Raw genomic sequence first — 15181 nt, 5'->3', positions numbered from 1 at the left:
GTGTGCGTGTGTTGATTTTGTTTACCAGAAGGAGATAGTGATAGTCATTCCATCAGATTGGAGGTTACCCCGAGGAAACAAGGTGTTGCTCCCCTACCCCGAGGTTGGCCTCATCTTGGCACAAGGGAAGGCCATGGATGGACATGTTCAAACGGGAATGGGAATTAAAATGTTTGGCCACCGGGAAGTCCTGCTTGTGGCAGGTGGTAGCTAACTTCCAGCTAGGCTCTTTCCCTTCTCCCCACATTTTAATTCAGCTATCTCCCCCCTTCCCTCTTAGTCCAGATGAAGAGTCTCGGCCCAAACCGTTGACTGTTTACTTGTTTCCATAGATGCTTCCTGACCTCCCGAGTTCCTCCAGCATTCTGTGTGTGTTACTATAGAATAGTAGCAATAATAGGATTACTGTTTCCCTTGTACGACGTCGATGTGAGGAAGTGGCCTTTAAGGACAGCATGCAGCTTTTCACTGGACCTCAGCACATGACAATAATTTACCAATTTACCTGTCTCAAGAACAGCTTCTTCCCCACTGCTGTCAGACTCCTGACCAGTCACCTCTCTCACCTCCCCATCCCGGATGACCAGACTCGAGTACAGCTTCTTTCCCACTGCTGTCAGACTCCCAGGTCAGTCACCTCTCTCACTTCCCCTTCCCGGATGACCAGACTCGAGTACAGCTTCTTCCCCACTGCTGTCAGATTCTTGAACCAGTCACCTCTCTCACCTCCCCTTGCCGGTGGTGTGGTCCCAGTCTCAGACTCCTAACCCCACCTCTTCCAACATGGTCACTTTAGCTCGATGAAGGGTCTTGGTCCAAAGTGTAGACTGTTTATTTCCCTCCATAAATGCTGCCTGACTGCTGAGTTCCTCCGGCGTTTTGTGTGCCTCGCTTTAGCTGGCAGGGGTCCCTAACCTGGGGTCCATGACCCCTCAGTGAATTGTAGGGGTCCATGCTTGAAAATAGTTGGGAACCCCTTGCTTTAACCTGTTGAGGGGTGTCGGCCCGAAATGTCAACTGTGGATTCCCCTTCATCGCTGCCCATTCCTGAACGTGGCGGTGCAAGTCTTACGGCTCCAGTACCTTCCCGAAACGTTGGCAGTTTATTTCCCCCGTACAGGTGCTGCCTGACCTGGCGATCTCCTCCAGCATTTTGTACGTTGACCAAGATTACCAGCATCGGTAGCATCTCCTGTGTCTTTGTCACCTGAGCATTCCTTTTCGCGTCACCTACACGTTCCGGGTTTTGAATGTCGCTTCATTTATAGGTGTGTTCTTGTCACACATATTCTGTGATCCTCACATGAACGAGGCATTCCTTCACACACTAGTGTGTGCCACAATCACCTGATCTGTGTGAGATGCCTGCAGGTTGTGGGAAAATCCGAGAGCACGCTCAGCTCCCACACAAATTCTCAGCGCAACTCACACAAAACACTGGAGGAACTCGGCTGGTCAGGCAGCATCTATGGAGATGAATTAACAGTCAATGTTTCGGGCCAAGATCCTGCAACAGCGCTGAGAAGAAACGGGGAAGATGCCAGAAAGGTGGGGGGAGGGGAAGGAGGCTACCTGGAAGGTGATGGGTGAAGCCAGGTAGGTGGGAAAGGTAAAGGACTGGATAGGAAGGAATCTGATAATTGGACTAGAAGGGCTGAGGTGGCTGTTTCCATGCTGTAATTGTTATAAGAGAGGAGAGTGGACCATAGGATAAAGGGAAGAAGGAGGGGTCCCAGGGGGAGGTAACAGGCAGGTGAGAAGAGGCCAAAGTGCAGAATAGGAGGAGGGAGGGGGAGGGAATTTTAAACAGATGGAGAAATCAATATTCATGTCATCAGAGGGAATATAAAGTGTTGCTCCTCCACCATGAGAGTGGCCTCATCGTGGCAAAAGAGGAGGCCTGGATCGACATATCAGAATGGGAATGGGAATTTAAACGGGTGGCCACCGGGAAATTCCGCTTTTGGCAGATGGAATAGAGGTGTTCAACACAGAAACTATTTTAAACAAAAATGCTCCAACTGTAGGTAACAGGACATATCAGGGACTTTAAACAAGAAATACGAGATTCTGCAGATGCCGGAAATCTTGAGCAACACACAGAAACTGCTGGAGCAACTGACAGCTCAGGTAGCACGGGAAGGTATGGGAGCCTCAGGACTCACACCACCAGGTTCAAGGACAGTTATCACCACTCAACCATCAGGTTCCTGAACTATTGCCCCATCATTGAAATGTTCCCACAACCTACAGACTTAACTTTCAAGACCTCTTCATCTCATGTTCTCAATATTTATTGTTTATTTATTATTATTTATTTCTTTTTGTACTTGCAGTTTGTTGTTTTCTGCACTCTGGTTGGAAGCTCTAGTTGGGCAGTCTTTCATTAATTCTGTTATGGCTATTATTCTATAGACTTATTGAGTATGCTCACAAGAAAATTAATCTCTGGGTTGTATATGGTGACTTGAATAATAAATTTAATTTGAACTTTGACAAGACCCTTATCAGGACTGGAAAGGAAGGGGGCAGAAGTCAGGATGAGAATGTGGGGATAGGTAATAGGTGAGACCAGGTGAGGTGTAAGGCAGGTGGATGGAGGAGGATGAGGGTGCAATGGGGGGGAATGAGGTGAAGGGCTGATTCTAATGGGAGAGAACGGGGATCCATGGAATGATGGGAAGGATGTGGGGAACCAGAGGGAGATGATGGGCAGGTCATAAGGGTGGGGGAGAAGGGATGAGAGGGTAACTAGAACATTGTCAGTCTCCGTCTGTGTCTAGTTTTTATTAAAATTCAACTGTTTCCCTTTTTTCCTGTGAATGCCCACAAGAAAATAAATCTCAGGGTGGTATATGGCACTTTGGTAATAAACTTACTTTGAACTTTGAACAGAATGGGGAATAGAAATCGAGAGAGGAAAGGTGGGGGTGGGGGGGGGTGGTGTGACAGGGTTGAAACAGAGGGCAGTACCCTCTGGAAGTTAGAGAACTCAATGTTCATAACACCGAGCTGGTGGCTACCCAGAGACGGAATTAGACAGGAGGCCAACTGGACAGTGACAGCCCCAGGGTCTACGTTGGAAGTAGGGTCCGGCCACAGAGTGGGGTGTGGCAGAGACCCTCCTAAAAGCCCCCTGCACCCAGCTCAGCCCCCCACCCCCGTCGCCCACACTTCACCAGCTTCACCTACCGGAGCTCACAGACACTCCCGGTGGCCAATCGAAGCTCAGATTGCAGGACTCTTTCAACCAATCAGCTGCGCTCTTCTGGTCTCTGTGGCAAAACTCACTGGCGGGGAAAATAGAAGATGCTTTTAAAGCCATGAGATGAGGAGAATAGGGCTAGCAAATTCCCCTCCACCATCAGATTTCTGCACATTCCCTGAACCGTGAACACTCCCTGGATATTCCATTGAAATATACAATAATATGTGTGTCCTGGTGTCACAAAAACAACACATTTCACCATCAATGTCGGTGACAATAAACCTGACTCTGATTTGAAATAGGTTTGTGGACAGGAGGGACGGTGTTAGCAGGAGGGAATCTTGCAAACTGTCCCGGGGCTTCTCCTTGGCCCGCTGCTGTCTGTCCGGACACTCTGTTCTGCCCCGCCAGCTGTATCCAGCTTCACCCAGATGACAGGCGAAGTGTCCCGGCGTCTCCCTGGCCATGCACTCCTACCTCCGACCACTGGAGGGCGCCCATTCCCCTTCCACCACCTGGTTTACCCTTTCTTCCCCAGTGTGCCCATCACTCAATAGGACAACCTCACTCTACCAGCCTGCAGCGCCGGCCAACTAGTTGGCTGGAGGCAGTGTCACCAGGGCAGCATAATGGCCTGTCCCTGATAGGGGACTGGGGTGCACCACCTCTCTGCCTGGATGAGGAGAGGGCTGACTCACTCTGCTCCCTCCCCCACCCTCTTCACGACTTGAGAAAAGAAAACTATGAGGGTTCCTGGTCTGGGAAAGCTTGAATCTTCTTTCCCAGCAATGCAGAGAGAGAGGGAGACTCGCACCTGGTCCTCAGAGTGCTGTTAAAATGCACTCTCTCCCTCCCTTTCTCTTCCCCCTCCCTTTCCCCCCCCATCCCTCTCTACTTCCTTCCCTCTGTCTCTTGTCTCTCTCTCCATCCCATTCCCCACCCCCCCACTTCTCTTTCTCTCTCTCTGTCTGGAACATTTACAAGAATCGAACGCCTTTTTCCCCCTCCCTCAAAAACCTCACCTCCCCATTCCCATCTTCTCGGAAGCAAAACTCACTTGGCCCCGACCGTAAAGGTCGAGGCAAATCATGTTTCAAAAAAAAAAAATAAATCTGGTAAGTCTGACTCAGGCTGGCTGACAACTGGGAATTTTACAGGTAACCAACGACAACGGCTTGTGACATGGTGCGGAGGGTGGGCAGCGAGCCAATTGGTGAGCAGGGAGCCATACCGAATCAGGAAGTGACCTCAGACGAAGGGGGAATCCAAAAGAGGCTTGTGACAAGGCACCTCTCCCCCCCTCCACCCACCCACTCTTAATTTCATCCCAGTGACACAGTTTCAGAGAAAAAGATCATTCATTATTCAAAAGCTGACTAATTTCGTGACTGTTGTGTGGCATTTGTTGCTATCGTTGATGCTGTAAACATCTGTTCTAATTGCCAGCACTGCTTGGGTAGGTTACAGTTACTGAATGGCACAGCACAGCAGGTCTTCTGTACCTGATCTGACTCAGAGAATGCGCTCCACACTCACCCCTCTGCATCCATCTGATTATACACATTGGGCTAGGGTTATGAGACTGGGTAAGGGTTACTGTGAGTGGGCGTCCGTGGTCGTCTGGCTGGGTTGAAGGGTGTCTCAGTGCTTCTGTGACTCTGGATTCCCACTGTAACGTTTGTTACGGGCCTTCCACGCATCATCGCGACTCACTCTGCTTAAGTTAGACCTTGGTTTCCCCTCGAGCCTGTGGCTGAGTAGTTAGACGGCGTGGAAACAAGAACTAACTCACCCTTGCTGACCAGAATGCCCACCTAAGCTGGAGATGATGCACCCCTAGGCTAGACTGTCCTGGAGGAGGAGTCACAGTCCGGCCAATCTGAGACGGAGGATGTCGTCATCTCCACCTAAACTGGAGATGGCTCTCCCCCAGGCTGGACTGTCCCAGACCAGGAGTCACAGTCCAGCCAACCTGACAGAGATTCTTCACCCAAGGAGCAGTGAACCTTCAGAACTCCCTCCCCTCTGGAGGTGAACTCACTGAGTAGCCTCACATGTGGAATTTTTAGAATGAATTTTCAGATATTAAGGGAATTGGAAGTCAGTCGTGAGGTCAAAGATCACTCACAGGTCTTATTAGCTGGTACAGTGGCTGTAGATGGGCTGAATGGCCTACTCCTGCTTTGGTTTCTTATTTCTCATCAGTTCACTGGTGTCATAGAGCACAGAAACAGACCAACTGGGTTTCTCATCTAAGCTGGCCCCAGCTGCCAACACTGGGCCCATATCCCTCTAACGTCCCAGGGATTCCTAACCTTTTTAATGCTGTGGACCTGTACCATTACCGAGGGGTCCGTGAACCCCAGGAGGGGAATGCCTTTCCTACCCATGTACCTGTCCAAATATCTTCTAAACATCATTATTGTACGTGCCTTAATCCCTTCCACTGGCAGCTTCTTCCATATATGGACAACTCTCTGGTTGAAGAAGTTGCCCCCCTCAGGTTCTTTGTAAATCTCTCCCCTCTCACCTTAAAATTCTGCCCTCTCATTCTTTATTCCCGTTTCCCTGCCGTATGACTCTCTTTGTCTCCCTGCTTATCGTGGAAGTCCCTCCTCCTTGTACTAATTCTGAGATCTCCTCCATGTTTTAAAAAGCCCACAGCAAGGGGCAAATGACAGCACCAGTACACCCACAGTTAACCATCTCTCATTTGCAATTAGTCACCTGCTCCTGGTCAGGTTAAACTTCAACGATGCACCACCCTTGAGACTCCAAGCAATCTGCTGGAAGAATTCATGGGTCAAAGAGCTACTGTGGGGGAGAAAGAAACGATCGACGTTTTGGGTCAGGACTGAGAGTGTAGAGAGGAGACCGCCAATGTTGGGTAACAGGGGACGGTGACCCAGGGGCTGCTGAGTGATTGGTGGATAACAGGGGACGGTGACCCAGGGGCTGCTGAGTGATTGGTGGGTAACAGGGGACGGTGACCCAGGGGCTGCTGGATGATTGGTGGGTAACAGGGGATGGTTACCCAGGGGCTGCTGGGTGGGGACGGTGACCCAGGGGCTGCTGGGTGATTGGTGGGTAACAGGGGACGGTGACCCAGAGGCTGCTGGGTGATTGGTGGGATTTCTGGATGGTGACCCAGGGGCTGCTGGGTGATTGGTGGGTAACAGGGCACGGTGACCCAGGGACTACTGGGTGATTGGTGGGATAACTGGATGGTGACCCAGGGGCTCTCATATGTCAGCTTAAACCTGTGCCCTCTAGTTTTGATTCCCTTTCCTTGGGAAAAAGACCACATGTGGAGGGTTGTGAGCAGCCTTGGGCCCAATACCTAAGAAAGGACGTGCTGTGATTGGAGAGAGTCCAGAGGAAGTTCATGCGAATGATTGTGGGAATGAAAGGGTTAATGAATGAGAAAAGTTTTATGGCTCTGGGTTTGTACTCACTGGAGTTTAGAAGAATGAAGGGGGATCTCATTGAAACTTATCAAATATTGAAAGGCCCAGATAGAGTGGATCTGGGGAGGATGTTCCCTATGGTGGGGAGTCTAGGACCAGAGGACACAACCTCAGAATAGAGGGACCTCTATTTAGATTGCAGATGGGGAGGAATTCCTTTAGCCAGGGAGTGGTGAATCTGGGAATTTGTTGCCTCAGGCGGCTGTGGAGGCCAAGTCATTGGTTGAGGTTGATAGGTTCTTGATCAGTCAGGGCATCAAAGGGTACGGGGAGAAGGCAGGAGAATAGGATTGAGAGGGATAATAAATCAGCCATGATGGAATGGTGGAACAGACTCAGTGGGCCAAATAGCCTGACTCAGCTTCTGGTCTAATGGAGGTGTAGAAAATCATGAGGGTCACTAACAGGGTGAATGCACAGAATGTTTACCCCACGGTTGGGGCAATCAGCATCTACTGGCATCAGTTAAGGTGAGAGGGGAAAGAAGGGGATACTGAGGGGACAACTTGCTCATCCAGCGGGTGGTGGGTGTATAGAATGAACTGCCAGAGGAGGTGGTCGAGGCACCATTTAAAAGACATGTACATGGAAAGGGTTAGAGAGACTTCGACCAAACACAAGCAAATTGGACGAGTTTGGTCAGTATGGAACAGTTGGGGCAAACGGCCTGTTTCTGCATTGTCTGACTCTACTCTCCAATCCGGGCAGCAACCTGGTGAATCTTCTTCACGCCCCCTCCAAAGCTGAGCATGTCTGGACCCCACCTCATGCGTCTCCGCCCACCCACCCATCTCCGCACTGCTCCAACTCATCTCCCGTCTGCCTTCCCTGTTTCCAATCCCACCCTCCTCAACTCCTGACAAATGCCAGCCCCAACAATCCCTCGGGGACGGCTGGGCTGTGGAGTGGAGTGGAAGATTCCCACCGTCCATCTTGTCCCACCTTAAAGAGGCTGTGTCTCAAAAAGACAGCATCCCAACATTAAAAACACTCGTGCTTCGGGACATGACCTCTTCTCATTACTACCATCAGAGAGGAGGTTTAGAATCCTCACGCTCCAGGTATAGCAGGGGTTCCCAAACTCTTTTTGTGCCATGGACCCCTATTATTAACCAAAGGGTCCGTGAGCCCCAAGTTGGGAACCCCTGATCTAGACTCTTCAATATACTTACTCTCAGTGGCTGTTTTATTTTGTACCTTCTGTACCTAATAAAGTGGCCACTGAGTGCACGTTTGTGGTCTTCTGTTGCTGTAGCCCGTCCATTTCAAGGTTTGATGTGTTGTGCGTTGAGGTGCCCTTCTGCACACCACTGTTGTAACACATGGTTACTTGAGTTACTGTCACCTTCCTGTCAGCTTGAACCACTCTGGCCATTCTCCTCTGACCTCTCTCATTAACAAGGTGTTTTCACCCACAGAACTGCCACTCACTGGATGTTCTTGTGCATGAAATCCCAGGAGATCAGCAGTTTCTGAGATACTCAAACCACCCCGACTGGCACCAACAAGCATTCCACAGTCAAAGTCACTCATATCATATTTTGTCCCCATTCTGATGTTTGGTCTGAACAACAACTGATCCTCTTGACCATGTCTGCATGCTTTTATGCGCTGAGTTGCTGCCACATGATTGGCTGATTAGATACTTGCATTAAAGAGGCGTACAGTGTACCTAATAAAGTGGGCACTGTGTAAAGCAGGTTCCTCTGGTGAACAGAATAAATGCGCTGAGTGCAACAGGCGACGTACTCGTTCAGACAGCTCATGCTCTATGACCAGTAGGACCCTCGGGTATAGTGAGGAGAGGGATAAAATCCAAGGATCCGCGAAGGCACTAGCACAATTACATTGGCTGGTGAAAGAAGTCAGACTGGATTCTCACCCTAATGCTACCATCACGGAAGGAGGTACAGGAGCCTGAAGGCACACACTCAACGATTCAGGAACAGCTTCTTCCCCTCTGCTGTCAAATTTCTGAATGGACATTGAACTCATGGACACTACCTCACTACCTTTTCCCCCTCTTTTTGTACAACTTATTTAAGGCATCCATTAGTCTTGCGAGACCATGGATCTGCACCTGGAAAGTCTTCACTCTCCAGGGCACAGGCCTGGGCAAGGTTGTATGGAAGACCAGCAGTTGCCCATGCTGCAAGTCTCCCCTCTCCACGCCACTGATGTTGTCCAAGGGAAGGGCATTAGGACCCATACGGCTTGGCACCAGTGTTGTCGCAGAGCAATGTGTGATTAAGTGCCTTGCTCAAGGACACAACACGTTGCCTCGGCTGGGGCTCGAACTCACGACCTTCAGGTAGCTAGTCCAATGCTTTAACCACTTGGCCACATGCCACACAACTTATGTAACATTATATATAATATATACTTGTTGTAATTTACAGTTTTTATTATGTATTGCAACACACTGCTGCCGCATAACAACAAATTTCACAACATATGCCAGTGATATTAAACCTGATTCTGATTACCAAATTCACGGTTATTACCACTGACGGATGTTGTTTTACACAGTGGTAGTGCATTGCAATCCATGAAAGATTACAATAGGAAATATGAAAGCAAACAAATAGCACAAAATGAGAACGAAATAGTGAGGTGGTGTTCATGGACCGTCCAGAAATCTGGTGTTGGCTGTCGCTCAGTTGTTGCCTTCAGCCTCCTGTACCTCCTTCCTGATGGCAGCAACGAGAAGAGGGCATGTCCTGGGGGATGGCGGTCCCTAATGATGGGCACTGCCTTGTTGAGGCAACACCTTTGAAGATGTGCTCGATGGTGAGGAGAGCTGTGCCCATGATGGAGCTAGCTGAGTTGACAACCCTTTGCAATCTCTTGTGGAGCCTCCACACCAGGCACTAATCTGGAGAGAGCGTGCAGAGGAGATTTCCCGGGATGGGGGTTTTGTTATGACAGATAGGAAAGCTGGGATGAGGGTAACCTGTAGACCATACTGTGGCGTTTGTTACTGTGTGGTCCAGAATCTCCGGAGCAGAAGGCCCCGAATCCTCGGCTTTGCTTGTTTCAGCGGCCGGGCGAGGTCGAAGGCACTCGGCAGAGGATGGCGCTCGGGAGGCTGTATCGGAGGGGCTGGTCGGAGGCTCGAAGTTTTCAGATGGACGAACTCAGTGTCGGCTGTGGTCGGGTGCTTCCAATGCATTGGCAGTTGTCGGTGCCTGGAGGTTTATGGCAGGGAGTTTCTCCCTTTGCTACCTGCTATTGGGGACTCGGGAGTCGGTCGACTTGGGCTTTGAGACTTTTTTTTACTGTGCCATGGTCTGTTCTTTATCAAATTATGGTATTGTTCTGCACTCCTGTAACAATATGTTATAATTATGTGGTCCTGTCAGTGTTAGTCTTTGGTTTGTCCTGTGTTTCTGTGATATCACTCTGGAGGAACATTTTATCATTTCTTAATGCATGTATGCATTTCTAAATGACAATAAATGAGGACTGAGTGTTCTCATAATCTAAATCTAAAAGATCATCTGCAGGTAGGTTGGGAAAATCAGGTTGGAGCTGGATTCCAGGAGGGGACATCCAGAGGGTTTATGAGATGGCTTTTTAGAGCATCTCATGGTTGAACCCACTACAGGATCACCTATTCTGGATTGGATGTTGTGCAACGAAACAGAAATGATTAGAGAGCTTAAGGTAAAAGAACCCTTAGGAGAAAAGTGGTCAAATTTGATCCAATTCACCCTGAAATTTGAGAAAGAGAAGCTAAAGTCAGATGTATTAGTATTACAGTGGAGCAAAGGGAATCACAGAGGCATGAGAGCGGAGTTGGCCTGAATTGATTGGAAAAGGACACTGGCAGGGATGACAGCAAAGCAGCAATGGCTGGAATTTCTGGAAGCAATTCGAAAGGCACAGGATATATAAATCTCGAAGAGGAAGAAGTATTCTAAAGGAAAGGTGACACAACCGTGGATAACAAGAGAAGTCAAAGACAACATAAAAACCAGAGAAAAGGCATATAATACAGTTAGAAGATTGGGAAGCTTTTAAAAACCAACAGAAGACAACTAAAAAGTAATTAAGATGGTAAAAATGGAATATGAAGTAAGCTAGCCAATAATATCAGAGAGGATACCAAAAGTTTCTTCAGATACATAAAGCATAAAAGAGGTGAGAGAGGATATCAGACCGTTGGAAAACAATGCTGGAGAGGTAGTAATGGGGGACAATGAAATGCCAGATGAACTGAATAAGTATCTTGTGTCAGTCTTCACAGTGGAAGACACTAGCAGTATGGTGGAAGTTCCAGGTGTCAGGGGTCATGAAGTATGTGAAGTTATCATTACTAGAGAAAAGGTACTTGGGAAACTGAAAAGTCTGAAGGTAGATAAGACACCTGGACCAGATGGTGTGCACCCCAGGGTTCTGAAAGGTGTCTGAAGAGATTGTGGAAGCATTAGTAATGATCTTCCAAGAATCACTAGATTCAGGAATGGTTCTGGAAGACAGGAAAATTGCAAATGTCACTCCATTCTTCAAGAAGGGTGAGAGGCTGACAAAAAGAAACTAGTGGCCAGTTAGTCTGACCTCAGTGGTTGGGAAGATGTTGGAGTCGATTACTAAGGATGAGGTCTCAGGGTACTTGGACAGCCATGATAAAATAGGCATGAGTCAGCATGGTTTCCTCAAGGGAAAGTCTTGCCTGACAAATCTTTTGGAATTTTTGGAAGAAATAACAAGCAGGATAGACAAAGGAGAATCAATTGATGTTGTGTACTTGGATTTTCAGAAGGCCTTTCACAAGGTACCGCACATGAGGCTGCTTAACAACATGGTATTACAGGAAAGATTCTAGCATGGATAAAGCAGTGGCTGATTGGCAGGAGGCAAAGAGTGGGAATAAAAGGAACCTTTTCTGGTTGGCTGCCGGTGACTAGTGGTGTTCCACAGGGATCTGTGTTGGGACCATTTCTTTTTTCGTTATATGTCAATGGTTTGGATGATGAAATTAATGGCTTTGTTGCAAAGTTTGTAGACGGTATGAAGATAGGTGGAGGGGCAGGTAGTTTGAGGAATTAGACAGGCTACAGATGAACATAGACAGATTAGGAAATGGCAAATGGAATACAGTGTTGGGAAGTGTACAGTATGTTATTATGTCATTCACTTTGGTAGAAGAAATAAAAGGGTTGACTATTTTCTAAATGGAGTGAAAATACAAAAAGCTGAGGTGCAAAGGGACTTGGAAATCCTTGTGCAGGATTCCCTAAAGGTTAATTTGCAGGTTGAGGCTGTGTTGAGGAAGGCAAATGGAGTGTTAGTATTCATTTCAAGAGGACTAGAATATAAAAGCAAGGATGTAATGTTGAGACTTTATAAAGCACTGATTAGGCCTCACTTGGAGTATTGTGAGCAGTTTTGGGCCCCTTATCTAACAAAGGACATGCTGTAACTGGTGAGGGTTCAAAGGACATTCATGAAAATGGTTCTAGGATTGAACAGCTTGTCATATGAAGAGTATTTGGTGACTGTGGGCCTGTTTTCACTAGAATTCAGAAGAATGATTAGATTAGATTAGATTATGAGGACACGCAGTCCTCTTTTATTGTCATTTAGTAACGCGTGCATTAAGAAATGAGGGGTGACCTCATCGATACCTATCAAATGGTGAAAGGCCTAGAGAGAGTGGATGTGGGGAGGATGTTTCCTATGGTGGAGGAGTCTAAGATCAGAGAACAGAGCCTCATAATAGAGGGGCATTCTTTTGGAACAGAGATGAGGAGGAATTTCTTTAGCGAGAGAGTGAATCTGTGGAATTTTTTTTGCCACAGGCAGCTGTGGAGGCCAAGCCTTTGTGTCAGGGCATGAAGGGATACGGGGAGAAGGCAGGAGATTGGGACTGAGAGGAAAATTGGATCGGCCATGATGAAAAGGCAGAGCAACTTGATGGGTCAAATGGCCAAATTCTGCTCCTATATCTTATGGTCTTGTGGCAAGACACAGGAGCAGAATTTGGCCATTCATCTCATTGTGCCTGACAGTTGCCATGGCCAGGACAGAAGGGCCTGTGCCCTATGACTTCCAGATGAAAACATTCTGGTTCACTGAGGCCCGGTGGGGGTGGAGGGGCAGGGGTGAGGGAAATCTCCCACCGCACTTTCCAGGCATGTGACTGGAAAGTTCCTACCTGCACCTTGTCTGGTGCATCGGGCGGCAACTTTGTCGTTTTAGCGTTTTATCAGGTTTTTACAAGGCCGAGTTGCCAGGTTGGAAAGTGTATAAGGAGCCAGCTGGATCAGAACCCAGGACCGCGTGCTCCGAAGTCCCAACTGCCATACCACTACACCACTGACACAGACAGATGTGCACTAAAATCTGGGTTAGTCAGAGATGACGGAAAATAGCAAATTCCTGAGGTTAATAAAAAATTAGACTGGAGGGAGAGAGTCCTGGCCTTGCCTCAAATGTTAGCTGCGGGAAAGCTTCCCGTTCGGCCAGGGAGTAATGAGAGATACAGAATTAACTTATTCCAGAGCTACCTGTCAGAAAGTTCACTGCAGTCGATTACAACAGGGCGGCCCAATTACAACACCATACCCCGGTTACAACATTGTTCCGTATTGCAACAGTGAGCTGGTTGCAACACTGCCTGTACTTCATGATTCAGTGGCCCCACCAGAGCAATACCAAGCATCCTGTTTGGTGTACAGGAGTTACAGGCAGTGACACAGAGCGCTGGGGGAGAGGGGTCACCGAGGGATGGTGTGAGACAGCTGGGGTGACCTCAGTGGGGATACAGTCAGTGACACAGGGTGCTGGGGGAAAGGAGACACAGAGGGACTGTGTGAGGGAGCTGGATCAACGTCAGTGGGGATACAGTCAGTGACACAGGGTGCTGGGGGAGAGGGGTCACTGAGGGACAGTGTGAGACAGCTGGGGTGACCTCAGTGGGGATACAGTCAGTGACACAGGGTGCTGAGGGACAGGAGACACAGAGGGACTGTGTGAGGGAGCTGGATCAACGTCAGTGGGGATACAGTCAGTGACACAGGGTGCTGGGGGAGAGGGGTCACTGAGGGACAGTGTGAGACAGCTGAGGTGACCTCAGTGGGGATACAGTCAGTGACACAGGGTGCTGGGAGAGAGGAGACACAGAGGGACTGTGTGAGGGAGCTGGATCAACGTCAGTGGGGATACAGTCAGTGACACAGGGTGCTGGGGGAGAGGGGTCACTGAGGGACAGTGTGAGACAGCTGAGGTGACCTCAGTGGGGATACAGTCAGTGACACAGGTTGCTGGGAGAGAGGAGACACAGAGGGACTGTGTGAGGGAGCTGGATCAACGTCAGTGGGGATACAGTCAGTGACACAGGGTGCTGGGGGAGAGGGGTCACTGAGGGACAGTGTGAGACAGCTGAGGTGGCCTCAGTGGGGATACAGTCAGTGACACAGGGTGCTGAGGGACAGGAGACACAGAGGGACAGTGTGAGACAGCTGGATTAATGTCAGTGGGGATACAGTCAGTGACACAGGGTGCTGGGGGAGAGGAGACACAGAGGGACTGTGTGAGGGAGCTGGATAACGTCAGTGGGGATACAGGCAGTGACACAGGGTGCTGGGGGAGAGGAGACACAGAGGGACTGTGTGAGGGAGCTGGATAACGTCAGTGGGGATACAGGCAGTGACACAGGGTGCTGGGGGAGAGGGGTCACTGAGGGACAGTGAGGGAGCTGGATTAATGTCAGTGGGGATACAGGCAGTGACACAGGGTGCTGGAGGAGAGGAGACACTGAGGGACAGTGTGAGACAGCTGAGGTGACCTCAGTGGGGATACAGTCAGTGACACAGGGTGCTGGGGGAGAGGAGACACAGAGGGACTGTGTGAGGGAGCTGGATCAACGTCAGTGGGGATACAGTCAGTGACACAGGGTGCTGGGGGAGAGGGGTCACTGAGGGACAGTGTGAGACAGCTGAGGTGACCTCAGTGGGGATACAGTCAGTGACACAGGGTGCTGGGGGAGAGGGATCACTGAGGGACAGTGTGAGGGAGCTGGATTAACGTCAGTGGGGATACAGTCAGTGACACAGGGTGCTGGGGGAGAGGAGACACAGAGGGACAGTGTGAGGGAGCTGGATAACGTCAGTGGGGATACAGTCAGTGACACAGGGTGCTGGGGGAGAGGGGTCACTGAGGGACAGTGTGAGGGAGCTGGATTAATGTCAGGGGGTCACAGGGTGCTAGGAGAGAAGAGATCACAGTAGAGGAGGAAGCTGAATTATTAACACACAACAAGAGGCTGATGGTCGTAGGTTCAATGGGTTTGCCATCTGTTCTGTCAAGGCTCACGACACAAAGGTTCAAACTTAGAACAGAGTAAACATTATAAAGTTGCCCTGCTCCGGAAAAGAGATAATGAGGTATCAGGCTTCAGTGGCTGGAATGTCTGTGCTTTGTACATCTGGCAGGAACCAGAGGCTCTCTTCAGCCGGGAGCGGAAGGAACTATGCCTCGGACAGGAAGTCCGAACGGTGCA

General features: G+C 49.3%; 1 protein-coding gene across 10 annotated transcripts in view; it reads right to left on the bottom strand.

The window, feature by feature from the left end:
• Positions 1 to 15181, bottom strand: part of LOC140197794 (lysine-specific demethylase 6B-like) — a 225974-nt gene that overhangs the window by 35745 nt on the left and 175048 nt on the right. For 6 of the 10 annotated variants that reach the window (XM_072258243.1, XM_072258242.1, XM_072258244.1 and 3 more), the window contains 2 exons: positions 3193 to 3290; positions 1084 to 1466 (listed from right to left, as the gene is read on the bottom strand). The exons of 1 other annotated variant lie outside the window; for it this stretch is intronic. In XM_072258243.1, the coding sequence (XP_072114344.1) occupies positions 1084 to 1189 (106 nt within the window). In that variant the 5' untranslated portion in view covers positions 1190 to 1466; positions 3193 to 3290. 3 more of the 10 variants (XM_072258250.1, XM_072258246.1, XM_072258251.1) reach the window with 3 other exon arrangements.

Source organism: Mobula birostris, chromosome 5 (assembly GCF_030028105.1).
Source record: "Mobula birostris isolate sMobBir1 chromosome 5, sMobBir1.hap1, whole genome shotgun sequence".
NCBI classification, from domain to species: domain Eukaryota; kingdom Metazoa; phylum Chordata; class Chondrichthyes; order Myliobatiformes; family Myliobatidae; genus Mobula; species Mobula birostris.
This window is presented reverse-complemented; position numbering and strand designations above follow the sequence as displayed.